General features: G+C 37.0%; 1 protein-coding gene and 1 long non-coding RNA gene across 2 annotated transcripts in view; one reads left to right on the plus strand and one right to left on the minus strand.

The window, feature by feature from the left end:
- Positions 1–27,984, plus strand: part of HCN1 (hyperpolarization activated cyclic nucleotide gated potassium channel 1) — a 195,240-nt gene that overhangs the window by 115,418 nt on the left and 51,838 nt on the right. Inside the window, exon 4 of the mRNA XM_090131796.1 lies at positions 10,841–11,059. Coding sequence (XP_089987922.1) covers positions 10,841–11,059 — 219 coding nt within the window. The remainder of the gene's footprint in view (positions 1–10,840; positions 11,060–27,984) is intronic.
- Positions 25,730–27,694, minus strand: LOC149913108 (uncharacterized). The gene is made up of 3 exons (XR_016461946.1): positions 27,267–27,694; positions 26,408–26,541; positions 25,730–25,883 (listed from the first exon to the last, which is right to left on the minus strand). It is a non-coding gene; the product is annotated as an uncharacterized LOC149913108 (long non-coding RNA).

Below are 27,984 nucleotides of genomic sequence, written 5' to 3' on the forward strand. Positions count from 1 at the left end.
GAAAAAAAGTAGCAACAAAATTCAGCATATAATGGGATGGCAATAATCATCAGTCTCAAAGATAAGAATTTGTAAGGGGTTTGGTTTTTGGATGTATTTTGGGTAATGACCAAAATTTCAAAGGAAGAAAGAAGGAATGCACTCTGGTGGTATTATTGCTACTAAAATGATGCCACCTAAAAGCTTTGAAGGCAAAAATATTCAAAAACAGCCTCAAGTGATAGACAGGGTCTAGAGCACCCAAATGTCACCTTGCAGAAACAACTTGTGTTCTTTGTGAGAGCTTAAAGGAGCTGGAACACAAGCCTTTTGAACTGCAGACTGCTACAGTGAATTCTGCTCTTTTCACGCAGGGAAGCTTAGATAGGGTAACAGGTACATTTGGGGAAATTCTCTCATTTTTATCTGTCCCCAGATTTGTCACTGATTTGTTTGCATGGGGGCTGTATGAATACTGGTAGATGAAACATGTCTAAGCTTGTTTTCTCTCCTGGAAGGTGAATACCTGTGTCCGTTTTCCTGAGACAAGCTGGCCGCAAGTGAACTGCTGATCACGGGTCATCCTAGACCTGTGCTGACTGTCTTCAGGAACTGTCTGTAAATATCAATTGGTCCCAGCCCAAACCAGCACTTTCTGAAAAACTGCACACAAATCAGTGTGAAAATAGCATGATAATAGCTTCCTAGCAGCGTTAGACTTTAAATGGGAAAAACAGGCATGGCCTATGCTTTTAACAGCCTATGCTTTTTCTTTTCAGAATAAAAATTCTGAAGTCTCCAAATCTTGACTTTGTCTTCTTTCTTGTTAAAATAATCCTTTGGAATGGAATATTATTTTAAATATGAATCATGTGTTAGGAACATCCTTTTGTCTTTTGGGTTCAATTCCAGTCTTTTGGATCCAATGACCTGAAAAAAAAAAGGATGAATCAGAGTGGACTAACACGAAAGCAAAAGAAAAGAAAAAAAGAACTTTTCCCCTCAGATTTAATTTTGTGATAAGATATATGCATAGCTATAAGAATCTACAGTCGTATCTCTGATTAGATACAGATTTGCAAAGACCAGCATTGAGCAATGTGCAGGGATTCCTCCTCAATGAGGTGCTACGCTTACAAATGTCTACTGATATGGACCATCTTTTTAAGGCCACTGGCCTATGCATGTGAAGATAATAACTCAAATATATGTGCAAGACAAAGCTGTGTGCTAAAGACAAATATTTGCACTTCTCTTGCTTTTAATGAATTTCCGTACTGATTCCACAAAGAAAATAATGAATCTTTACCACAAAAATGTAGTCACAGTGAGATATTCTTCCTGCTTTCTTTTAACAGGGAATGATGAATACTCAATTATTTCTTCTTCATCAAGAGAGAAAAAAAAATATCCAAAGTGTGTTACACTTCTGCATTTTTGTTTGATGGCTAGTGCAACAGACAGATCACCAAAACATGAATAAGCTGTGATGAAAGTAAAGTCGCTGTACCACTTTACTAACAACTGTAACATAAAATTGTCATTGACAGTATTTGCAACCAATTCAGAAAAGGTAAATCAAGACAAAGTATATATGTATTTAGTCACTGCTTCTCGAGTTGAACCTTTTTTTTTTTTTTTTAATGTAATGCCAAACAGTTAGAGAAATGTTTTCTGCCTATATTGGTTTTGAAAATATATGCTGAGTCATTTGCACCATCTGTTATCTGTGCACATATCTGCAAAGACAAATGTTAAGAAGATTCTGAAGACATCTGTTTATTCCACTGGGCTTACCAATTCAGGTTTTTTTTTTTTTTTTTTTTTTTTTATTCGTTTAAAATCAGATAGACATACAAACTTCCTAAAATATATTCTTTTTCCTGGCACTTCTTGAGATTTGTAGAATAGCAGTAGGATATTTAGTCTTCCAAGTCTGATCCCACCTTGACTTTATTTACTAGTTCTAGGAAACAAGAGATTTTTAGCAGTAAAAGCTATGTTGGTATAAATTTTGTGTGATAGTACATTCTCTATTGCATGAGTCTTGAAAAAAAATAAGCATTGCACAGCTTTTCCACTGACTACCTTGGTTATTTGTTGTGGTATTAAGAGAACTTATTTGAAAGTTGAAATTACGTTATATTATTTTGCTGTAAATTAGTGTCTGAGATTTTAACTAACTGTCAATCTAAGGTACTATGGGAGCCAGAGAAAATTATGCAACTAACTGATGCACAACAATATATGCTGTGTATCCGTACAGAAACATACCAGTGGATAGATTTTATCTAAGGGCCCAATTCTAGTGTGATGTCTATGTAACACGTGTATAGGCAAATTACTGCTAATGGACACAACTTGTTTTCTGAAATATGAGATCAGAACTAGAATTTGAAGATGTGTAGAGGCCAAATTCAAAGCATGGGAAACTTTTGAAATCGATAAAGCTTTTTGGCAAGTTCAGTCTAGTTCTGCTACAACATTTGATAAGAAACACGTTGTTTTCTCTAGTTCTGTTTGAAAAACTAATTAAAAGTGTCCTAAAAAAGAAAGCATAGCCTTTTCTTAGCATATTTCCTTGATTAGGTAAATAATATTTTAAAGAATTATTCAATTTAGAAAATCTTTAAGAAGTTGTTGGAAATAAGAGCTTGCAGATAGATATCTAGAAATAAGCATTGTTAGGGTTATATAAGATACAAATACAGTTTAATCAAATTCCCTTTGGAAAAGATGCAGTTTTCCCAGTAATTTTGACCAAGAGTTTTATTTCCTTAAGTTTGTAGGGGGCTTTTCTTGAAGACAGTGCTGCAAGATACTATGTCCTGCCACACTGGCAAGGATGCTTCATGCCGTCTTTAACTTTTGAAGCTACTTCATGCTTTGCATTCATTTCATGCAATTACTTTCTGTAATTGCTAATGCTAAAACCAGAAGTTTTACAGGCTGCATAGCTACTTCCACACTAGTAAATAAAAGGGGCCAGGCGCTGAGCACTGGCATACTGGAACTAGGACAGGAGCTACGTACTGTGTCTGTAGTATTCATCTTATTTGGGTTTTAGCACAGGCTGGCCTAGAAGAAGTGGTTCATTTCCCAAACTGCTCCCAGGTAGACCTGAAATGACTTGAGAGAACGCTACATGGCTCCACTGCAGGGCTGTTTCTAACAGCGATCAAAGTTCCTGAGCTTCAAGATGATTTCTAATACACTGTAATTTACTAGTATAGATTCAGACCGCTTATATCCTGTCAATATTTACATCTGTCTTCACTAGTTTATATCTCACTTGCTTTCAGAAGAATACAAATGCAATCATGGCTTTGCATGGATGTGTGCAATTGACTGCAAGGCAAGCTCTTGTAGGGAGAGGCTGCTGCCCTACTCCTTCTGCAGCTCTGGGAGGAGAACTAGGAGTCTGAGTCAAAGATCACTGTAGAAACCATTTCACTTTATTCCTAAGTCAATCTTTGCTTCACAGTTATAAAGCATGCCCTTGTAAACTGAGGACCATTTCCGTGACCCACACAGTGACTGTGATGTGATAGGAAAAAAGAACTGAGTCAAAAATTCAAAAACAAGCATTATCTGTGCAATAGTCTGCTTGTTAAGATTGATTTCTAAATCAGTTTATAGTTTAGTTCAAGTGTATAGCTGAAGGAAGATATGCTGTGCCTAAGGGAATTACTACAGTAACGGAGTGAAATTGGTTTGTCTGATGACAACTGTATTTCCTAATAGAAATCTCCATAGATTCCTGAAATAGAAATTCTTTCTTAATACTGAGAAAAAAATAATTTGCTTTTATTTTTATCCCCTAGAAGTCACCATGTAACCTTTCTGTGATTTATTTGTTATAAGCTGAGAAGTTGATATTGCAAAAAAGATATCTGTAGCAGGTTTGTGTGAAATAATGAGACAAAGAAGAGTGCCCTGTAATGCAGGAAAAAGCATGGAAGCAGACCTTTAAAAATCAGAAGTGGCACATGATGAATTTGTTCTTTAGGATAAAAACTGAATTAATGTATATTCACACAAAATCATTGCAAACGATTCATTATCACTGGCTTCATAAATCCAAAGATTTCTTAATGTCATCAAAGTAGATTATGTAATCAATCTTTAGATAAACAGCTTTGGTATTTCTCACAATAACAGTTTTTAATAGTTTTTCCGATTTAATGTCATTTCATTTTAAACATTTAAACCGATTACTGCTAATCTGGAACCACTGATCAACTCATTGTCAACTAAGAAATTAAATGCCCTTTTTTACTGATTGGTTGCAGAGTTTTTTTTAGTTCAGTTTAGTGTGGCGTTTTTTAATCTTTACATTAAAACAAAAATATTACAATTTAAGGAAACATTTGACATATACGTATAAAAATATAAATACTTTATAGTTGTATTAAAGAAAAGCTGGATTTGTAAACATTGGTCTATTTTATGGGATGGGCTTCATTAAGTCAGGGATATTATCTGTGAATGTGTTATGTAAAAATTGCCTTGTGCAATTGCAGTTACAAAAATGCAACTTGCAAGTCAGAAATGCTTCTTAATAAAAGTGCACGCAGGCTAATAGCAGAGGAATGGTCACTTCTTACTTTTTTACAGAAAAGAACCAAAAGAATTGCGTGGTAGAAAATTCCAACCTTTTGTGTTGAAAAAAATTGGAGTTGCTTCTGCTAAACCCTTAGGTTACACAACACAAATTAAAAAATACTGAAGTAGTTGTTATTTTTTTTTTATAATATATATATTTATATACTAGCATTGATATTTTCATAATTTATTTATAGAGTTTGACATTACCACTAGTTTTTCTTTTTGAGTGGTTTCTATATCTAGGATAAATCAGTGCACAACATGAATAACTGGACTGAAACTTTCACCCTTCACACTGGTATTTGTTGTCATCATTTAAAAAAAAAAAAAAACATAGAATCATAGCATTTAGAATTATAGAATGGCCTGAGCTGGAATAGAACTTAAGGATCATCGAGTTCCAACCCCTCTGGCACAGGTTGAGTTGCCAACTTCCAGATCAAGTAGTAGATCAGATTGCTCAGGGCCCCATCCCTCCTGGCTTTGAACACTTCCAGGGACGGGGCATCCACAGCCTCTCTGGGCAGCCTGTTCCAGCACCTCACCACTGTTGCAGTAAAGAACTTCCCCCTGACATCTAATCTAAATCTCACCTACTTTAGTTTAAAAGCTTTCCCCCCGTCCTGTCACTACCTACCCTTGTAAAAAGTTGATTTCTTTCATGTGTATAGACTCCTTTTAAATACTGGAAGGCCTCAGATAGGTCTCCCAGCAGCCTTCTCCTTACCAGGCTTAACAAGCCCAGCTCTGTCAGCCTGTCTTCATAGGAGGGGTGCTCCAGCCCTCTGATAATTTTCATGGCCCTCTTCTGGACCTACTCCAACAACTCCACATCTTTCTCGTGGAGGAAATCCCAGGTGTGGATGCAGAGTATAATCACCTTCCTTGCCTTGCTGGCCATCCCTCTTTTGATGTGGCACAGAATATAGTTTACCTTCTGTGCTGCAAGTGCACACTGTTAGCTCACATCAACCTTACTTCCCAAGTGGTATTTCATGTACTTTTCACTATACCTTTTACACATTCGGGAAAGCACTGCTTGCTGTTTGCTTCTCCTCACCTCCATTTTCTTGTTCTATACAGTGGTATTTTACTTAAAATAGTAACTTAAAACTTGGAGTGAATATCAGTCAAGAAGTGAAATTCACGAGCCTAAGGATTAAATAAAAGATTTTAATGTAAAATTGTAATTTCAACAAAAGAAAGTAATTAAGATTTATCAGATCAAAGATATGGTAGAAAAGAGTCAAAGACAACATTAAAATCAACATTTTTTTTAAATTTAATGTTTGTAATAGCTAAAAAGTACATTTACAGGAGCAAAATCAGTTGCAGAGTGGATCCCTGCAAGAACTGAAGTTCTGATCTTAATACCTCTTGAATAGTGTGGTTTTAGTAGTGCTACTGGTAGTCTTAACAGCTTTTTTTTTTTTTTTCCCAGCAAGTACTTTATTTTCCTTGATAACTGTAACTTTTAAGGATTTTGGTTTGGTTATAAATTATTTCCACCCAAAGAAGATGTATACCAGCTTCACACCCATTGTACCTTAATGGGTGTGAGTTGTTTTCATGGAAGTCAGGGAACTTGGATTGAAATACCAGCACTGACATGGATACTGTTTGAATCTCAACCTGACAATGTTTGAGGAAAAGCGTCTTTAGTTTTTTCATTTTCTGAGATATATATTTTTTTAAACACACAAAAGAAAACAGTTTTCTTTATTATTCAGTGAAACCCAAAATTTATCAAAAATGTTACACTAAGTCTTTTTTGTCAGCACAGACACTGAAAAGTTATTCCTTAACAACACTTACAGCACAGAAGTTTCACCTATATGTACAGACGCAGATCACATATATGAAAAACTTTAACTTAAAAAATAAAGCAAATGTAATTGTGAAAGAACTATTAATTTATAAATTAATATACTAATAAATAAATATGAACTTTGTTATATGCAATCCAAGAGTGATTAGCTTTCTTCCTCTATTTTTTGTTGTTGTTGTTGTTGTTTGTTTGTTTGTTTTTAATAAGTGTACAGGCAATGCAGTTGAATAGGTGAAAAGCAAGGTCTGTCAGTGATCTTGGCATTTAAGATGTCAAGTGTAAGCTTTCTGAGAAAAAAAAAAAAAAAGAGCATTTGAGCAAAGCTTTTAAAGTTGGTATTTCACAAATAAATTTTACATAGAAGTACTACTACTACTTTGGAGATTTTTTTAAGTTGCAGAATTATTATTTTTGGTCTTTTACGTTATACAGCATACCAGAAAACAGGTTAACCTCATTAATGTCATCCCAGTTTCTCTTTCTTCACTTTTTTTTTCTTCGTTCTGAAATTATTTTCAGTTCCTTGTGGTAAACACCGTGTACTCTACATGCCTCTGAGCACAATTTGTTTCCCTGGGCAATGGATGATCAACAGCTATAAAACTGTTCTCATTTCATTTCTTTGGCAAAGAAAACAGAAAAATCTGACCAGGACTCCTCAGGCTTTTTGGAGCATTTTGAAATGTCTGCTGTTCTCTTGGAATGGCCCCTTTGACTATCCATATATAAAGCTGCAGATTTTCCAAACCTCTGAGGGAACCGTCATGTTTTTCTCACCTCCAAGAAGGTCTTGGTAGAGATCCTATGTATTAGAAGAACAGGACCCATGCAACTGACAGGTGCTGCACCTGGGTTGGGGGGATTCCAAACATGATGAATGCTGGTTCGGTGACTACTAGATTGTGAGCTGTCCTAACGAGAAAGACTTGGTAGTGTTGGTTGATCAAAAATTGAACATGATAATGCAATGTGTGCTTGCTGCCCAGAAGGCCAAATGCATTATGAAATCACAGAACCACACAATCACAGAGGTTGAAGGGGATCACTGGAGATCATCTAGTCCAGCCCCTCTGTTAAATCAGATTCCTAGATTATGTTGCACAGGAAAGTGTCCAGGCAGGTCTTGAGTATCTCCATAGAAGGAGTCTCCACAGCCTTTTTGGTCTGCTTGTTCCAGTGTTCTGTCACTCTCAAAGTGAAGAAGTTTGTTCTCATGTTCATACGGAACTTCCTGTATTCCAGTTTGTGCCTCTTATCCTGTTGCTCAGCACCATCAAAAAGAACCTGGCCCCATGCACCTGACACCCATACTTGAGATATTTCATAGAATCAAGGAATCGTGGAATGGCTTGGATTGGAAGTGATGTTAAAGTTCGTCTAGCTCCAACTCCTCTGCCATGGACAGAGGTGCCACCTGCTAGATCAAGCTGCCCAGTGCACTATTCAACCTCCCCTTGAACAGTTGGGTACCTACAGCTTCTCTAAACAACCCTTCCAATACCTCACCATCTTCTAAGTAAAAACTTTCCTTCTAACATCTAAGCTATATCTCCCCTCTTTTAGTTTAAAATCATATAAATATCAAACCATGTAAAAAGTTGATCTCTCTATCATTTTTAAGATCCCTTTGAGTACTGGAAGGCTGCAGTGAGGTCTCTCCTGAGCCTTCTCTTCTACATACTGAAAAAGCCCAGCTCCTTCAGCCTTTCCTTTTAGAAGAAGTGCATTATCCCTCTAATCGTCTCTATTGCTCTCCTCTGAATTCACTCCTACATCCCATGTCTTTCTTGTGCTGAGGGCCCCCCAGACCTGGACGCAGTGATCCAGATGGTGCCTCATGAGGGCAGAGCAGGGGGGGACAATCACCTTGCTTTCCTGCTGGCCATCTCTCTTTTTGTGTAGCCCATAATACAGTTCACCAGGCTTCAGGTGCACACTTTTGGCTCATATCAAGCTTTTCATCCACCAGAACCCTCAAGTCTTTCTCCATATGGCTGCTCTCAATGATTTCTTCTCCAGTTTGTACCCACACTGCACAAGTCTAGGTATATTACATCAGTTTCTCTTCCTTTCCAGTTCACTGATGCTGTTATTCTTTCATAGAAGGCTATCAGATAAGTAAGGCATTGTCTGCATTTGGTGAAGCCATGCTGGCTGTCTCAGATCACCTGCTTGTCTTCCATGTGTCTTCCAGGAGATCTGTACCTTGATCTTCTCAGGCAAAGACATAAGGTCACTGGCCTATAGTTTCCCAGATGTTCTTTTCTACAATTCTTAAAACTGGCAGCAGGAACTTTTTTCCAGTTATCAGGGACTTCACATGATAGCCATGACTTTTTGAATATGATGTAGAGTGGCTTGCCAGCTACATCAGCCATTTTCTTCAGGACACGGGGATGTATATCATCAGGTTCCATGTAGCTGTATACATTCAGTCTTATCAGGTGGTCTTGAATTTGCTCTTTGCTTACTGTGGAAGATATTTTGCATCCCCTGACTCCTCCAAAAGGTCAGGGGATGTGAGAGATGTGAGAAGCAATGGATGCAATGGTTTTGTGGAGTACCTCAGCTTTCTCTGCGTCTTTCTTCCATCTCATTTCTCAGAGAGGATAAACTCTCTTCTCACCATTGTACCTTAGAATCCTTTCTTGTTATTTTTCACTTGCCAAGTTCATTTCCATCTGCAGCTTGGCTTTCCTGATCCCATCTCTGCATGTCCAGACGGCATCCCTGTATTCTGCCCAGGTCACACATCCCTACTTCCACATCCTGTCATTTTCTTACTTATTCCTCAGTTTAATTGGCAGATCCTTTTCAGTCATCCTAGTTTTCTTTCTCCCCTGCTTGATTTCTCACATATGGTGTTGCTCTTGAGCTCTCATGAAAGTGTCCTTACAGGTCTGGTTCAGTTTCATTCCTTTGACCCTGAAGACAGTTTCTCGGGGGTTCTTGTCCAATAGTATTTTTTGACAACTGGTAATCAGGTCTTTTAAAGTTCAAGGTTCTGACTCTGCTCTGTGCAGGCCTGTATTCCTTGAGATCACAAACTCAACCAGAGCATCATCCTTACAGCCCAGACTGCCTCCAATCTTAACTTCTTTAGAGAAGTAACAGACTCTTCTTGATCAGGCAGGTAGTAGCAGATCCTGACCACCAGATGTTCCTTATTAGTCCAGACCTTAATTTTAACCCACAAGCTCTCAATCTGTTCATGACTGTTTTTTAGAGGCAGCTCTTTGCAATCCATGCAGTTCTTTACATAGAAGGCAAATCTCCTACCCTCTTTCCTACATATCTCTTCCAAAGTGCCTGAAGCACTCAAGTTGCGTGGTTCACCCCATGGTTCTGTGGTTGCAATTAGGTCATAGTTTTCTAATTGCACCATGGCTTCTATCTCCTAAAGTGACTGTGTGAGTCCTAGACTGCGTCAAAAGAAGTGTAGAGATAGCGGTAATGGCACACCAGTGTTTTGTTTATGATGAATGATGGGAGCAGTACCTGGGCCAGTCTGGGCCACTGGGCAGGGAAATGCTGCCACTGTGATGGGAAATGAGGCAGTTAGGACACCTGGCCCGAACTGGGAAGGAGCACATGACATCATGGAAAAGGCCATAAAGCTGTGGGGGCGGCTTCCTGGGGATTTCTGGGCATCGGTTAACAGGTGTCAGATGTTGCGTTGCTAGCAGAGCATTGGTTGGCAAGCAGTGGTACTGTTGCTCTGTGCTGGTCTGCAGGTGGCAAATAATTGCACTGTGGATCCATGTACATAGTTGTCATTCCATTTTTCTTTCTGTTTACCATTTCTTTCTTAGTAAATAGTTTTATCTCAAACTGTTGACTTTTCTTTCCAGTTTTCTCCCGCATCTTGTTTTGGGGGGAGTAAGCCAATGGCTATTTAGTGCCTAGTTGCCTGACAGGGTAAATCACAAGAAGACATTACAACAAAGTTTTCTTTTCTGCTTGAGAAATCAAACAGCTGACAAGATGAAAAGTAGTTGTCTGTTAAAATGGAGAACTTAGAAGAGAAAAAAATTAGGCAATTAGAGTATGTTGCTGAACACTAAAACACCTTCTTGCTCTTGATAGGTCTGCATAGTCAGCTCTTTCTAATCTTTCTCCCATACAACTATAAAATAAAATTGACCTTTAGTCTCCCTGTAATTAGGTTAACTCCCAGGTTTAAGAACACAATCATGTATTTAAAGTAGTCAGACGTATTTCATATCACTGTGCTAAACACCAGCTGGCACAATCTCTAACACTTGATCCAACAATTAATTTAGAAGGAATATCTCCTCCCATACAGGGGGTATATAACCAGACCAGATTTTCAGAGCCAGTAATCTATTATCCCAGTATATAGGTACAAATGTGTTTTTAACTTCAGCTACTTGCTGGCTCAGTCACCTTTCTTTTTTCTTGCAGAATGATTCCTGGGGGAAACAATACTCATATGCGCTCTTCAAAGCCATGAGCCATATGCTGTGCATTGGTTATGGAGCCCGTGCCCCTGTCAGCATGTCTGATCTCTGGATAACCATGTTGAGTATGATTGTGGGGGCTACTTGTTATGCCATGTTTGTTGGTCATGCCACTGCCCTCATTCAGTCTCTGGATTCTTCACGGCGACAATATCAAGAAAAGGTAACACATTTTAATGTACCATCTTAAGTTTTTAAGTAGTTCAATGATATGCTTTAAATGTGGAAAAGGTCTTATAAGTTTGCATGAAATAATCTAGTAACATCCACATGCTGTAGTGAATATTGATGAGCACAAAGGAATTCAGGACACACTCTGTGTTAACCATATTCCTGCACAAAATGCGTCCTGAAGAGAGCACATGTCATATAAATTGATTGAAATCTTGGTTGTGTAACTTGCTTTAAATTCCATTACACCCCCATGCTACATTTAGGTACTCAATCTAAGCAGCTTGAAATATGACCTTGATGTTTGTAAATTAGGCATTTTTGTACAATTCATTGTTTTTCCTTTGGACAGCAAGTTGAGAATAGATTTTAATGTAGGAAAATAACGGTCTTTTGATAAGGACCATTCCCAGTAAAAGTACTTTCAAATGCAGTTCCAAAAATGGAGCTACCTCAGAGAAGTGCTATAAATAGGTCCTTGCTTTATAATGTCATAGTTTACACTGTAGTCCATGACGTCTCCAAAGACAAGAGGAATGATAGCCAAAAGGTCGCAAAGTAAATAGAATTTAGTGAAAGAAAAAGAAAGATTCTTTATGTAACAGGAAGAAAAAGTTCATTCAGTTCCTTGTTGAATTCCTCATAGGCATGATTAGAATTAAAAAGATGTAAATGGGTGGGTACAGGGTGGGAACTTTCAGGAGTGAACACAAATATGCACTAACTAGCACTGTCAGGTGTTCAATAAAAGGCAAATGTAAGTGTAAGTGGTGCTTTGAAACCCAATGATGAGGCTAAGAATGGTGGCATAAGGAAGAAAGGAGAAGAATAAATCTCAGCAAAGGACAGTAAAGATGTAGTTATTGACATGTTTAAAAGAGACTAAAATGGGATATTAAAGTAAGAGAGGAACTGGAGAGAAGTCTGCTAAGCAAAGTAGTGAAATCAGTGAGTTCAAATCAGCAAGTAAGAATCATGTCCTGAGCAGTATTATTTGGTATATATCCATAAGAAAGTCCAGAAAGGCAAACTAAGAAGAAACCCTGGTGTGAAGTAATACAAAGTCAGACTGAAAAACCTGGCAGTGAATGAGAAGATGAGAGGGTGACCCTGGTATGTGCTGAAGATGAAAAGGAATGTCCTGACTTTGCTGGGCAAGAATAAGGAAGAGTTCAAAACCAGCACGTAAGTAGAAAGAAGTAGGAGTGTTTGTTTTACAGGAAGGCAAGCCAAAATAAGTCAATGTATGGAAGAAGTTAACACTCAGTTTTGTTAAGCTCTAATTGCAACAAGGCAACAGAATGCATACATCAGAGATAGTCAGAAGTCAGAGATGTGGTAACAGTCCATTAATTGAAAAATTAGCTGGTGGCTGACACATTAATATCAGAATTATTTATAACAGAAGCTTGCAAGCAAGAAAGCCCACACGATGTTGTCTTGAAACATAAGTGAGGATGAATGATTTAAGAGAGGATGAGTGATTATTAAAGCCTCTAAAAATTTCAGTTTTTAGTGGCCAAACAAAACTCCATAATCCATTGAATTCAAAGCCATGAGGCTCATCCTGGTAAATGACTTAGCCAATACCAACTGTCTTGTTGGAGTTAGTCAACAATGTCTGTTCTGCCAGCTAACAGGAAAGCAATTTTATCAAAATGGGATATTTAAAGGGAGCTGTGGGACATGAATATCTTAATAGTAGCTATAAAAAAAAGGCATAAAAAGTAAACCCCAGACTTAGTATAACAACAGTTTCATTACAGATTAGTCAACATATATACACACATACACAGATAAGCATGATGTAGGAGAACAGCAGAAAAGACTTAATTCAATAAAACCTTTTAATCATTATCCTCAGACTTTCCTGGCTGCTGCATGGTATCACAATGTCTTGAGCTACAGAAATACAGAATATGTGCAAAAATGTTAATATACTTTAAGTGATGCTAAGGAAATCATTGGAATATTTTGTGTAAATTAATCATAGAATCATAAAATCATAGAATCATTAAAGTTGGAAAAAGACCTCTAAGATCATCTAGTCCAACCATCTAACTTCCAGCAATATTGCCCACAAATTAAAACCTAGTCTGTAGTCTTTATTTATTAAACTTTGTCACAGAAATGTATAGCATTTTTCACTTTCTGAAATTCTCAACATTTTCATTCTTTTTTTTCCTACTTTTTTGTTACTTGACATCAGAAGCAAGAGTTTTGACATGGCATTGACAATCAGGAATGAAAAAAATGAGCCAGAAAGTGCATGCTTTAGAAACTGTTTCTCTGTCTTTCTGACAGCCATTTGTATGCCAGTTATTATAGTCTAAAAGATGTCTTAGGTAAAGAATATGTCTGCTAATTTCTGAGGCCCTGAAATCATATGTATATTATCAGCTATAACAACTGTCACGTGTGAGTATTCTCATCCATTGTTTTATTGTAGCTTAATACGATATATTCTGAAATACACATTATAGCCTAAGAATTATAGAAACATTACTACTAGCTGCTAAAGAATATTGTATGTTTTTTCTTTACTCTGTAAGCTAGATAAATGGGTATTTCAAAGATCAGTTTGTGCTATCTATTTTGGCAGCATTTTTTTCTAAAATAATATAGTTTATATTTCACTTATCAGGGACTTAAGGAAAAGGTAAATTAAATCTTCAGCCACAAGTTTCAGACCTTTTATACATATATATAAATACATATATATAAATACATATATATATATATATGTATATATATATACACACACACACATAGCACTTTTTGTCTAATGCATTGCTTTCTCTTTCTCTTGGAACTCAAAATTTGAAAAATCATGAGAGAAGGATTTGTTTAAATTCTAAAGTAATCTTTTTTTTTTAAGTTTAGTGTACATGGGATTCTCTATTATGTGGCTCCATTATTTGTTTTAAAAGATACAGAAAATAATGAAATAAATGTGAATTGCTAGGCAACACAAAATGATACCAGAAGTGAAGAAAAAGATCCTGGTTTGTTTATTTGTTTGTTTGTTTTCATTTTTTTGTCTGTTTTCTACTAAAATGACATTTGATCCAAATAATAGAAGGAGAATTCTGATCCTTCTTACAGTACAAGGGGATGATCTGCCAAAACCAGAGTATCTTTCTCCTCCAAATCCTTCCAAAGCTCAGGACATTCAAAACTAGAACTGGTACAATTCAAAATGGAAGAAATAAACACAGAAAAATAAGAGAGAGTTTTAATAAAGCCAAATATGTCAAACACCATCAAACAGCACATGTAAGAATCTGACTGGTTGCCAAGCACTACATGCTGAAAGAAATCAAAGTGTGGTAAGAAAGCAGACATTGCTCCCACATGTTTACTGTGATGAGCCAAAGACATAATTTTTCAGTGCAATTTAACAGTGATTATTAGCTGCTGATTAGAGAAAGTGAACAATAAAATCACATACGAAGATTTACTGCAAAAAAAGGATTGAGGTACACTTCAGAGTGTTCTGCTGAAGAGAATGGAACTGTTATCAAAGAAAAAATACCAAAAATACGTAAATTGGAACTTGGTTTCCATGAGTGAAGATCCAGAGTCTGACATAGGAGGAAGACATGTCAGAGCCAGGTAGACTCAATTTGTTTTATCATCCTTCTGCCTTATGAAGAGACAGTCTTGGGATGTATGCAGTAATAAATAGAACTCATATTTTAAGTAGCAAAGTCATTTCATATTGTGTAAAATCTTGGAAACCACCATATCTTAAAGATGTCTTTGCTAAGGCAAAATTTATATGAAACAAGTAGAAATATATGAATATTTTTAACCAACTATTGTAAAACAAAGTGGCCAATTAAGCAGTCATTTGACAAGCAGGTAAAGACCAGGTAAAACACTAGTTCCTGTAGACAGTGGCAGTTTTTAACAGGAAGATGTTCACCTGGTGCTCTGGATATCATTGAATAACCTTGATTAACCCGGTTAATATTTCTTCAGTATGTTTGTAGGCATAAACTACCCATATACAAAGTTTCAACAAGAGAATAGAAGTAAGATTTATAGTAGCAGATACTATGTCTCATATTCATAAAATTTTTGAAATTGACTTGATAAAATGACAGCTACCATATCCTTTCTATTATGCATTTTTCATATTTTCAACCATTTTCAATTCACACTATATATATTCTGATTTTTATCTATTTCTGAATTAAACACACAGGGTTTCAGAAATAATAAAAACGCAGAACCAAACAGATAAAGTTATTTTACCAGTTGCAAGTAGTAAAGAGGCATAATATTTATGGAATCCAACTATACAAATTAAATAGGAAATAATAAAAAATACAGCTTACTCCATGCAACTGCTACTGTCTTAGTCTTGAGAAGAAATTTTAAATCATTATCACGGAGATGAAAGATTTCTAGGCTTGACAATGATCTCAGATATTCCAAATGACATCTTTTTCTAACCCCTTTTTAAATATGCTTTTATCTTCTCAATTTATGACATTTTAGCACATCTTCAGTTAAGTTAATCTAGTCCAAAGAGAAAAACTGTATTTCTACAGAGAAAATGCAGTAATTGCAAGATAATTTAAAAGCAACTTAATGATTAGTGTTGGGTATTCAAACATAGACAGCATCATAATTTGAAGCATAGATTGCTCATTTGTAATTTTCTCTTCAAGCATTCAAATAAATGTTTACAAATGAATAACAGAGTTAGTACAGGAGGACAGCCTTAGATTGTGCAGCACAATGCCTTGCATCAGCCTCTCAAGTCTTCCTCTCACTGCGCCAGTTTGGATATCTAAATTCTCCTTGAAGTGTGTGGGGAGAGAGACTCAATACGCACTTGCAAGAGCAAGCAAGCTCTTGGGCAGGTTGGAGCAGCAGTTGCTGAGCTGTATTTCCAATTTTCCCCTTCCTCCACGAACTGCAGCACATGCTCAAGCACCTTGTGCTGTGAGACATCTGAGCTCCTCACCTCCACAGTAAGAAAGAGGGGCCACCTTTCATGTCTGAGGCGGCCAGAAAAGCAGGTGGCACTGATTCCCCTGCCTGGGCAGTGCCTGGGGCAGAAGGCAGTCCTGGAAATGATGAAGTGGGTTCAGAGCTGACCTGCACCCGAGCACTTCAAGCAGAAGTCCTCCAGGCTGCTTGTGCTGGGGCGAGGAGCAGCAGATGGAAAGAAATGGAGAAAGGAGACTCCTTACAGCTCAGACAACATTGCTTTGCTGAGAGGAATAGAAAGTTTGCGTTCCTGCAGGTTTTAGGCAAATGACTATGGCTCCCTGGAAGTAACTGATTCTCCAACAGCTTCCATGGAACTTTTAATAGCTGGCTGCCAGATAATCCACAAGTGGTGCTGGTAGCAGGGACAAAATCTTTTATCAGGAAAATGTCTTAAATGCTAGGACAGAAAGTTTTGCTTCTTTCTGCACAGTTATTGTAGTACGTAGGGCTCAAGGCAATGAGCTGTCTCTACATGAGGTACATCAGGATTTGGTCAGTGTTCACTGCTCGTGCCTCTACATTTTCTTATGAAGAGAAGAAGATTGCTCTGCCCTGTTTTCTTAAGTTTTAATCACTTTGTGGTTAAAACCATGGTGGAACAACACCTCGACATACTCATTAGTAAATCTAGAAGACTTTTCTGGAAAACCTTAGGAATCCGTATCATACAGATTTCTGCAGGATTTTTAAAAAAATGATAGTTCTAGCATTAAAACTTGCAAATACATAGAAGAGGAAGAGCTACAATAAACAGGATCACATCCCCATTTAAGGAGGCTTGTATTAGCTCCTGGTATTAGGCAGATGCATGAAATACAAAGAGCCTAGCTTGAATTTTAGACACCTGGCTGAACTTGCAGTATGGGAGTTTTAGCATGTAGTTCCTCGACCTGTTGACCAAAGTTTCTTATGAAGTACTGATTTGTTACTTCAGTAGCTGCTCATGGTGTTCACGTTTTTACAGAAAATGAAGCCCCTGCTTTTCTGGTTCTGTTGGTAGTTTTTACAAAGCATGAAAATAGCATAGCTCTCTTTGTTTAACAATAGCACATTTTCACTTACAAAGCATTATTTTAACATTAGGTCATATCATGTTCACAGTGCTGGAGCAGGTGAGCAATTCTGCAGATAAATATTACATTTTCTGTGCAATTGTGCTACAATACGTATAAAACACCAGAGGAACTATTTATTTTGGAGAATGAAGGATGATTTTACTTCAACTTGTGGTAGCCTCAAATCAAATTTTACAAGTAAATAAAATTGGAATCAAAGTGAAATCTTGTCACTGAAAGATCACTGTAAACTTTCTGACATCTAAAGGAATATGTAAATGCAGCCACTGAACTCAAGTTTATTTGTTGAATATAACAATGGTAGTTGTGTCAGGATAGAGCCTTTACTAGCCTTTTCATTCCATCAGTTCATGATATTGATTTTCATTCGTAATCATTACCTTGAATTTTTGCTGTGTATAGTTGCGATATTTAACTTGACTTCAATGTTCCTTGTCTTTCAAATATGAAAGAGCAATAGATATTGTTACACCAAGTAAGGACAAAACTATTCCCTCTCTCCCCCTAAACAAGGATCAGAAGTAACTCACCTTTGACCTGCAATAACAAAATAAATATCTTTGTGTCTTTTCAAGTGCACTGAATAGGATAAGGCGTTAGGAGAAGATTATAAATCTGTTAGAATGCCCTCGCCACGCTGCTTTCCTGCTTTGTTCTGGTACACTGTTATTGTGATTCAGCTGCTTGTTGCAGTCAGTCTTTCTGGGATAATGGAGTTGGTTATTTGTGCCTTGTATCTTTAAAAAGGTGACTGATTCTTCTCTATAGCACTTTCTATGCAAGCCAAGCTGCATAGGATGCATATCCATCCGGCTGTATCATACCTGTGCCAAGTTGTAATGTACTCCCACTGCTTCTAAAATGACAGATGGGACTTCCTTTGATTTATTGCTATGTTGTGGGTGATTTACCTATAAAGTATTCTGCTGTCTTGCATTATGGATTAGGTTTCTAACAGCTTTCCACTTGAAAATGCAGAGCAAGCTCATTACAATTTAAGCCATGTTCATGATGATTGTATAAAATCAGTGGGAAGACATGACGTAATTCTAAAGACAGACTTTACAAACATCCTGCTTTTTTTTTTTTTTCACAACAATTATCATAAGGTAGGTTATTTTTTTTTTATTTTTTATTTTTTAAAGGAAACAAATTACAAGAAACTTCTGTTTTCCAAAATTTCTGCTTGAAGGGAACTTTTTATAGAACAGGCCATTCTAACTCAAACAGTTCTATGATTCAGTGCTTGTTTCCTACATTTGCAGAAGGAAATAACATAAAACGACTGAGAAAATAGTCCTTGTTATGTAGATTTGTCTGCTGCTTTGCTTTTCTAGAGAGGGAAGGAAAGAAAGAAAGACTGATTTTATTTTGACTCCTAGATAATAATTTTCTTCCATCACCCTTTTTCCTGAAGTCCGAGAAATTAAAACATTTTTCTTGAAAACATAGTTATTTGGATAATAAACACAAGTTTATAAAGTCTTTGGGGAGTATGGGGTAGCAGTAGGACTGAAACCTGTTCTCAGCAAAAGACTCTTATAAAGTCTTTTCCACTCTATTATGTGCTAAATTCTTTTTTTTTTTCATCTAAGTGGTTAGTAACTTTGACAAAATTAAAGTAATTTTGTCAATAATAGTCTCAATAATAAATATAAAAGTAAAATATTTTTATTTCAATATTTTCCTAAGATGTTCTAGGCTTACCCTGTCCAGCAAGTTTCTGCAAGCTAAACACTAGGAATTTATTAAAAGCACAACAAAAGCAGATCTCTTCATAAAAATGCACAATGCTATAAGTTGGCATTGTATTGTTTGTTGTTAGGAAAATGTCACTGTTAGGAAAATGTCATTTTCACATTAGTATCTGCATGGTCTCCTAGAAAAAATATTATTTTACTGGCTTTCTTTACTATAGGCAAATCTAGCCAAACATATTTCCTCAATGCAGAATTTAATGAGAATGTGTAAATAATGTTATAATGTTTCAAATACAACATTCAGCTATTTTTAAAAGAAAAATGAAGACAGCAGGCTCTTTGAGCATTTCTTATTGCACTTCTGCTTAGAGCTATCAATCTGAGTTTAAAGGAGTTCATTCCCTTAAATAAGACATCTCCTTATCTTTTTTCAACTTTTTTTTTTTGCTTAGATCTTTTTTTCACTTCTGATCTGCAGAGAACGTATACTGGTAAGAGCCTGGCTGTCTATACTGATGCAGAGCATCAGGAGTTTCTCAGCCCTCCTTTGGGCAGTATCAAAAGGTGAACATGGGCCTCACCCCATCAGGGAGCCCCACCAGAAGCAGTCTAAAAAGCTGATGCAAATGCAGATTGAGCCAGACTGGAGAATGAAAGGTTTGATCAGTGTAACAGAAGTAATAGGAGGGCATGTGTGACTTTCACCTATGTCATGCCTACAAAGAAAAAAGAAGCTGAAAGTAGCAGGAGCCCAGGAAGGTGCAGAGTGGGGGAAGAAAGGGGATGAAGAAGGGAAAGAACTGGGAGTGTACTGAGGGAGAGGCTTTTGGCATATTTTAAGGAGCTTACAGTAGAGGATTTATGGATGGGCATTGAATTGGATGGGCACCTGCTGAGGAAAGCCTAAGATCAGACAGTATGTGACCTTATTTGGAATAAATTCAGAAACAATTTGCCATGGCCTCCATTCCAGGGGCAGAATGACAGATGAGAGACTTAGTTTCTGCCTTTGCTTCTTCCACTTACTTTGAGCAAGAGCAGGTTCTCTAAAAGAACAGTACCAATAAAATGAGACCTAAGATCATAGAATCACATAATCATAGAAGGGCCTGGGTCGAAAAGGACTTCAGAGATCATCTAGTTTCAACCCCCCTGCTGTGTGAGGTTTGCCAACCATAGACCAGGCTGCCTAGAGCCTTTTAGGATGGATCAACCCAATGGTCAATGTGATCTGATACCAGCAAACTTATTCAGCAGGAGGTGAGATTTTGGGTTGCATGTACAGAAATATTACAGCAGTTGATAGTCCCTGGTTCATCAGGTGGGCCTATAAGACAAAGAACGGCATTTACAGACAGCTTTGCTAGAAAAAAAAAAAAAAAATGAACGGAAGTAAAAGAACTATAAAAATGGACAAAAGAGATTAAAATCTCTAATGGACCGTATTGGATTTTAGACTAAGGTTATAAAAATCAGTCAGTGATGGTGACTTAAAAGCAGTGGAGCAATAAAACCACAACTATCTGTGACTCAATAAATGAAAATGTAATTCTTTATTACTGAAAGGTCATGTTTTAAATCTCTGTTTCCAAAATATTTAAGAACATGGCTTCTAATCATAGAGTTGATTTGGGGAAGATAACAAGTGTAAGCTGGCCAAACAGTTTGGAACCCAGAAATGATGAGGACAACAGGAAAACATAATCTTGTCCCTGCTTGAGACTTTGAAGAAAAATTCTATATCTTCCCTTTTTTTTTTTTTTTAATAATTGAGGTTTTTTTTTAACTTCAGCTGTCTCTTCTTATCTTTTATAGTTTCTCAGTCTACCCCCAATCCAGTTTCTGCATCTGGCAGAGACTATCTTTCCCCCTTTTCCTCAAAACTGTCTCTGGAAGCTATTACTGTTTTGTGGAGTTTAGAGAAGTGCCCTAATGTACGTAAACCATCTACCAATCTTGCCATGGAAGGAAAATAAACCTTTTCTTTTTCTGGAGAATGCTGTGCCGCTTATGCCAAAGAAATGAGAGCTTCCTGCAGGAGCATACAGTGGTGTAATTATATAGAATAATGTGACAAAGCAGGAATAAAGGAAAATAAAGTGAATTGTGAAAGCTTTGCTCTGTGACATATCCATTAATATGAGGTGCATGCCCCATTGCATGTGACATTTAAATTTGTGATACAGTTATGAACAGAATAGGTAATAATCTTGTGTCAGACTGTGAAAATTAACTGTCTTTCTATCTACAATGGCTGAAGGCAATTCCTCAGAGAAATGATTTGGTTTTGCACTTAGCACCATTGCTAAAGGTACCAACTTGCTAAAAACAGAATTTAACTTCATGACTTACATTATATGCAATAAAGATAACAGGTAATATAAAGGATTTCTATGCTGGCCATCCATTTAAGAAAATGTCAGTATCAAACATGGAATGTAGAAAGAAACAAAGCTTAGGTTTCGTTTTGCTGCTGCTTTAGCCCCTGAAGTCCTTAGATTACTATAGATGTTATATGCATTTATTATTTATAACAAGATTCTTATCTAACACTTGAATTTCAGCCTAAGCAACATTCTTTTTCTGCAGTTCTCAGGAATTAAAACTATAGAGCCTATATTTAGATATTTCTTCTCAAAAAGGTAGTTCACTATCTACGCAGATTTAAAACATATTGATTTGACAAGAAGATTGTAAAAACAAAAACTGGAAAACTTAAAACAGAATGAGTGGATAGTTCTTGTATTTTGTTAATTTAGTTTTCCTGAAAAGAAATAGCAAAATGAACTTTGTGGCACAAGTGAAATAATTAAAATAAGTTAAAATAAAAACAATTTTATTGAAATATATATACATCTGTATGCATATGTGCTTAAAAGTCCAGTTAAATTCCTTAAAATACTTATTTTCAGGTGATTACAGATTTCTTCGTATTCACGACTGCTAGTATACTTTCTTTAAAACACTCAAAATTCTTCCACTTCTTCCTCCTGTTCAGTTAAGAAGAATAGAAATTAAAAACATTTTCTTGTCTCAATAGCCTGTTACTTGTGTTTTTCACACAGCCTGCATGCTGCTTTCTTTATAAAAGATGCACTATTATTCTCTTGGGAGGGTTTTCCTACAGTTTCATTGTCATTGCACAAAACTTCAAGGTCTAGACTACAGTGTCTGAAGACTAGATGTGATGGTAGCTCAATATAAAATTATCAATTGCATATGTGAAACAAATAGCCTCTGGAGGCTATCCCACTGAGAGCCAAGGGTACTATCATGCAAATTCCTAGTTATGGAAAAAAAGCTATTTTATTCTAGTCTAAATCAAGGAAAACTTTGCTAAAATTTCTGATACTTAGCAGACTTTTCCTAAAAATACATAAGGTGGTATGAAATTGATATGCATTTTCTTAATCAGATTTCTTTTTAAAAAAATCACTTTGTTCTTTCAGTTTAGTTTAGAGCTGCTTATGGATTTTCTCTGCTAGCTTTTCACAATTTTCACATTTTGTCATAGGCTCTGAAGATGTTCTGCCTCTTTGTCTAACATCTCCAATTGTTGCCTTAATATTATAGAATAAAGGGGAGGAAAAAAAAGAACCATTATTTGAAATTTCATTATTTCTGCTTTGTAGTTACAGCTTTCTGAATTTACCTGTGGATGATCCTGTCTATATTGAATAAAACACTTTCTCTGAGTATTTCTGCTAAAATCATCAGCACAAAAATATGTCATCATTTGTTTGAGAGTTAAATCTATGTAGACGTGTGGGAGGCAATCCACTATTATGAAGAACTTCACCTTTTTAAAATGTTACTTTGGTTAATGTATTGGATTATTCTTTCACAACCAGAAATGTCACATATACTGCTAGTTTATTTGCTTGAAGAAAGCTATAATTTACATTAAAATAATAGAATCACAGAATGATTTGGGGTAGAGGAAACCTTGCCCGTCATTTAGTTCCAACCCCCTTGTCATGAGCAGCATCACCTCATGATACATCAGAATCCCTATGGCCTTGAACTCCTCCAGTGGTGAGGCATCCAGAACTTCTCTGGGTAGCCTGTGCCTGTGCCTCACCACTCTCGTAGAGAAGAACTGCTTTCTAATATCTAATCTAAATCTACTTTTTTTTCTGCTTAAAGCTATTACCATTGATAAAAGTGCTCCCTGATAAAGAATCTCTCCCCATCTTTCTCCTAGGCCCCCATTAGGTTCTGAAAGGCCACTGTAAGGTCTCCCCAGAACCTTCTCTTCCCCAGACAGAACAAGCCAACTCCCTTGGTTCCTCTTCACAGGAGAGATGCTGCAGTCCTTCAATCATCTTCATAGCCCTCCTCTTGTCCCCTCCAACAGCTCCCCATTTTTCTTGTGCTCGGGCCCCAGGCCTGGACACAGTAGAATCATGATCTCATCAAGATTGGAAAAGACGTCAAAGTCCAACTATCCACCTACCACCAATATTTCCCTGCTAAACCATGTACAACATCTAAACATTTCTTGAACACCTCCAGGTACAGTGACTCAATCACCTCCCAGGGCAGCCCCTTCCAGCACTTCGGAGAAGAAATTTTTCCTAATATCTAACCTGAAGCACCAGGACTCCACCAGATGGAGCTTCAAAGAGCAGAGTAGGGGCCAAAAGTCACCTCCATCTGGCAAGATGTATTAGGATATGTTCTTCGGAGACTGAACCCCACTGATTTTGCTGTCACCAAAAGGTTTCTAAGCTCTCTTAAGTATCATTTTGATTCTTAATAGTAAATTGTTATTAAATCTCAATGAGCCTTAGTAAGTTTTTTTTGTTTGTTTGTTTGTTTGTTTGTTTTTCCCATATCTAGCAAATAAGTTCCATAATTTTTGGATTAGAAGGAGAAATATGCTGTGGCTCACTGATTTCCTCTGCAGCCACCAGGTGTATGTAGGTGTATGCTCTGAAACTAATGCCACCAGTTCATTTCTTAGAAAGATGCAACGGATGCAAAGACCACATTAACAATGTTTGATAGTGCAAATTTGAGCTACAAAACACTATTTTTTATAGTCAGCACCGTTAGCGTTGCTGTTTAACCAGCAGTGAACAAAAGCCTTCATGCCACACCTGTAAAAGCCAGTGGAGGTGACCCTCTGTTGTTGTCACCACTGCTGAAGCACACCACCCACTGCCTCACTGTGTTCTCATCCACTGCTTGTCTCCATCAGTGTTCAACAAGCATCAGCGAAATCAGTGGGTGCCATTTGTTCCACATGGAGGAATTCAGTGACACTCTTCTGCTTCATACACACTTTCAGATCAGACACCATTCTATCAGACTGCCCCTCTGCTGCCATCTGTCACATGGCAACAAAATATAATGGAATACTGGTGGGAAGGTTCAGCCTCTACTGCCCTACTGCCAACACCTCTCACACTGTGAGCCAACATAACAAAATAGGAGGCATTACTTTTGCAGTAGCCCTCCTATAATGACTGCTTCATTATACTTCATACAACAGTTTTCATTGAAGATTACCGTTGTACAGACTCAAGGGCTAACATTTATCAAAGAAACCTCTAGGAGATGTAAACTCATTACCCTAAATATGTATCTGAAGCATTCATACTTCAAGAATAGATGAATACAAAAGATGAAGAAAAAAGAAAGATTACAGGTATTTTAAAGGAATGGATTAGACACAATACCAGGGAATAAGCAGAAGGGTAGTTTGTCAGGGTACTGGAGGTTATTGCAGTTTGTGCAGCAATCTCAGAACCATGAATGCCAGGTGATACTGTGTGTTAGCCGCAGTGACTGAGGTTAAGCTGGAGGAGCCTGACAAATCATGGAAAATGATCTTAGGGAATGATTTTCATCCTCAGTTCATTTTTGTGTGTGAAAAGACACTTACATCATGCAGAGACAAGCTGTATGCTCAAATAAGATAGCAGCAAGGTTATATATTTTATCAGTAGATGAATAGATCATAAGGGAGAAGCGTTATTATGGAGGCCATCTGCTTGGAATAGAAGTTTTCTGGCATGCTTTGTGTTTCTGTATGTTCTTAAAAATAATCATTGCTGAAGCTGTCTGTAATTGTCTCAAGCATTTATGTGTTAAATTCTAACATAGAGATGGATTACTTACAGCTGATGGCTGTGTTCAGTCTTCTTACCTAAAAGCAGAATCTGCAAAGCATGAGTCTCTGGCAGTGTTTCCCACAACCTAGCTTCTGTCTAAGTGATCATAATGTGATTATAAGGCATTGGAAAATCAAGGTGAAATGTGACTGCCTACGTCTCATTTCTATCTCCAGGAAGAAAAAGAGTACTCTCTATCATGCACACAGGTGTCAAGCCTAGAAAAGCCATCTCCTTATTTTGAATACTCTGCTGTGAGATGAAGGAAAGGGTGCTGCATCCTGTAACCGAGCAACTGGACTATCTTTGTTCACTAAAGTATCTCCTTTGTCTCTCACTAAGGCTTTGAACAGTCCTTCCTGTGCATGATAAACTTGCTATGCAAGTTTCTTTGAAATAGACCTGTTTAAAAAACAAGTTCTTGTTGATGAATTGGCATTTTCCCCTAATTAATACAGAAAGCCTGGCAAGCCAGAAGTCTTATCAAAGACAGATTTTTCAGGATAAGCAGCTGCATCATGTCAGTGTTTCTATCTTACTCATGCTGATGCTGCTACCCACATAGATGTTGGCACAACATCAAGCAGATGTAACAATTACGGTGCTAATAAAACATTATTCTTTTCTTTTCATTACAACTATTTAACAATAGATATAATGTAACATAATTTCAACCTAATTAGTCCTTTTTTCTTTATTTTTTTATTTCATTATTATTATTATTCCTTTTCTTAATTACTACTTCAAATTGCTTGTTGAAATTAAAGGATTTCCTATGTGGAAGATGCTAATCAATTAAGCATGCAGATTTAGCTAAAAACATTGTAGCGCATGCTGAATTGCATTATGCCATGCTTCATTATTGCAGGATCATTTGGGTGAGGTGAAGCACTTGCCAGGGGGAAGCTCTGCTCCTGAAACGAGCATTAAAAAAAAAAAAAATCACAGGAAATTAGATGGTTGATCCTTGTCACCCAGTGGCCAAATTCAGCATTAGAGAGCTGCACTGTTCGTTCAGTGCTTATGGACAGTTATCCCAAGGACAGGTACCCGATCTGGCACAAAGTGGTGTTTGTGAACATCACTGAACTGAAGGAATGACAGGGCAGTGATTAATCCCACACTCCTTTCCTTGGAGCAGGAGTTCCATCTCCCTTCAGTCCAGGCATTTATAATGTATATATATATTATTTTTATTTATTTATTTATTTAGTGTTCTCCAGTATAGGAGAATTGAAAAGCTAAAAAATATCCAAACTATTCAAAAGATAGGGAGAATTGTATGAGTTGACTGGATAAGTAGTAAATTTCTGTTCAGAACTGGCAGCTTTGGAGAAGACCATTGCAGCATATCTGATCTTTTTAAATAAGCTGTCATCTGTGCAATATTCTTCTCATTACAATAAAATAATCTGCCTTAGACTTGATATAGTTTCACCTGTAACTGAAAGGAGAAGAAATGCTTTGCTTTTCATTCCTCAGGGCTTTAGTAGTTGTTTCATTAAATCGAAGTACTGTTATTGCTTCTGTGAAGAGAGGAACTGAGCCTGGTTGTCATGGTCCTTCCCTCTGCTTTTTAAAATAGAAAAATTTGTGAAAGATAAGGAACAGACTAAGGAAACAAATCCTATTTAGAAAATTTACTATCAATTAATTTCTCAATTAAACTAATTGAAAAGAACAATAATAAGAGATTGAGTATTTTGTGGGAATTGAAAGGAAATGTTTAATTACTATATGGAAGTAAAATGACAGCTTACAGCATTCTTGCAAGCGACAGTGCTCTTTATGGGGTAATTAGAGAAAAAAGAGACAGTAAACAGATGATAGCTTTTTAAGCTAAACAAAATCACTTCAGTTCCCACCAATGATGAAGAACTATAAAAATTAACCTATTACAGCCTAATTTTTGTCTTGATCTATTGGTGATCATAAACTGTGATGTTGGGTGGTGGGTTTTTGTTGTTGTTGTTAATGTGAAAATACCTTTAGGCTAACGAGAGTAGCAGTGACGAAAAAGAGATGATACCACTATCTCTGAATTCAGCCTTTCAGTGCCTGTGGTAGACAGGCAAGCTGATTACTTTGCTACTATTAAAGTATGAAAACTGATGCTTGATTTGCAGCATTGGCATTTGAGGTCTTCTGTGAATATAACCAGATTTCAAGTCATTTGAGAATCATCATGTAGTTACAACAGACAATCACCACAGGATTATCTGTTCAGAGTCACTTCAAGTTTGACCAAATATTTAGCTACAGTCTAACCTGTGCCTTGGCACAGGCTTGAAGTTTACCTGCCTGGTGAAATAAGCTGCCATGTAGTCCAAACGTCTGCACAAAAACTGAAGGCTTTATGATATGCATGCCATTGCTTCTACGTGTGTTAGGGAGAACAAGAGATGAACAGGAATCTAAGCCTTGAATGTTTCAACATTCAAAAGCTTTCGTGCTTTTCTCCACCACAGACTTTATTATTCACCTAATCCCAGGCAAGGCTTGTATGAAATGATATTTTAAAAGTATGAAATTTGCAGAGAAAAGTACCCCTCAAAAGTCACAGTGTTTACTGATTCCTGGTAGACTTTTCAGTTCAGGAGATAAGATTCCTCTGGCCAAGGACATGGAAACTGTCTGCAGTCTTCAAATAATGTTCAAATAATGTACACAAATAATGTGCAGCAAGTAAAAGTTTAGACTTAATGTTGTGTAACATGAGGGTCACTCAATGACGAGGTAGTGAGGTGTCCTACAGTTGTGATGTGATCAGTGATTATTACGTTCTCCACTCTATTCTACCTGCTGGTAGTTGAACCTCCAGGCAGAGGCCTCAGTACAACTTATCTGATGCAACAGAACCACAATATTATTGCTGGATTCTCTAGCTGTGGATTAAGTCATACACACAAGTGGCAAATGACTGATGACTGAAGAGTGTAACTTTGGAGACCTTGTTTCACCCAACTGGCAGGTTCACTAATCACAGAATCACAGAATATCCTGAGTTGGAAGGGA

Source organism: Phasianus colchicus, chromosome Z (genome assembly GCF_987193195.1).
Source record: "Phasianus colchicus chromosome Z, bPhaCol1.hap1.1, whole genome shotgun sequence".
Classification (NCBI taxonomy): Eukaryota; Metazoa; Chordata; class Aves; order Galliformes; family Phasianidae; genus Phasianus; species Phasianus colchicus.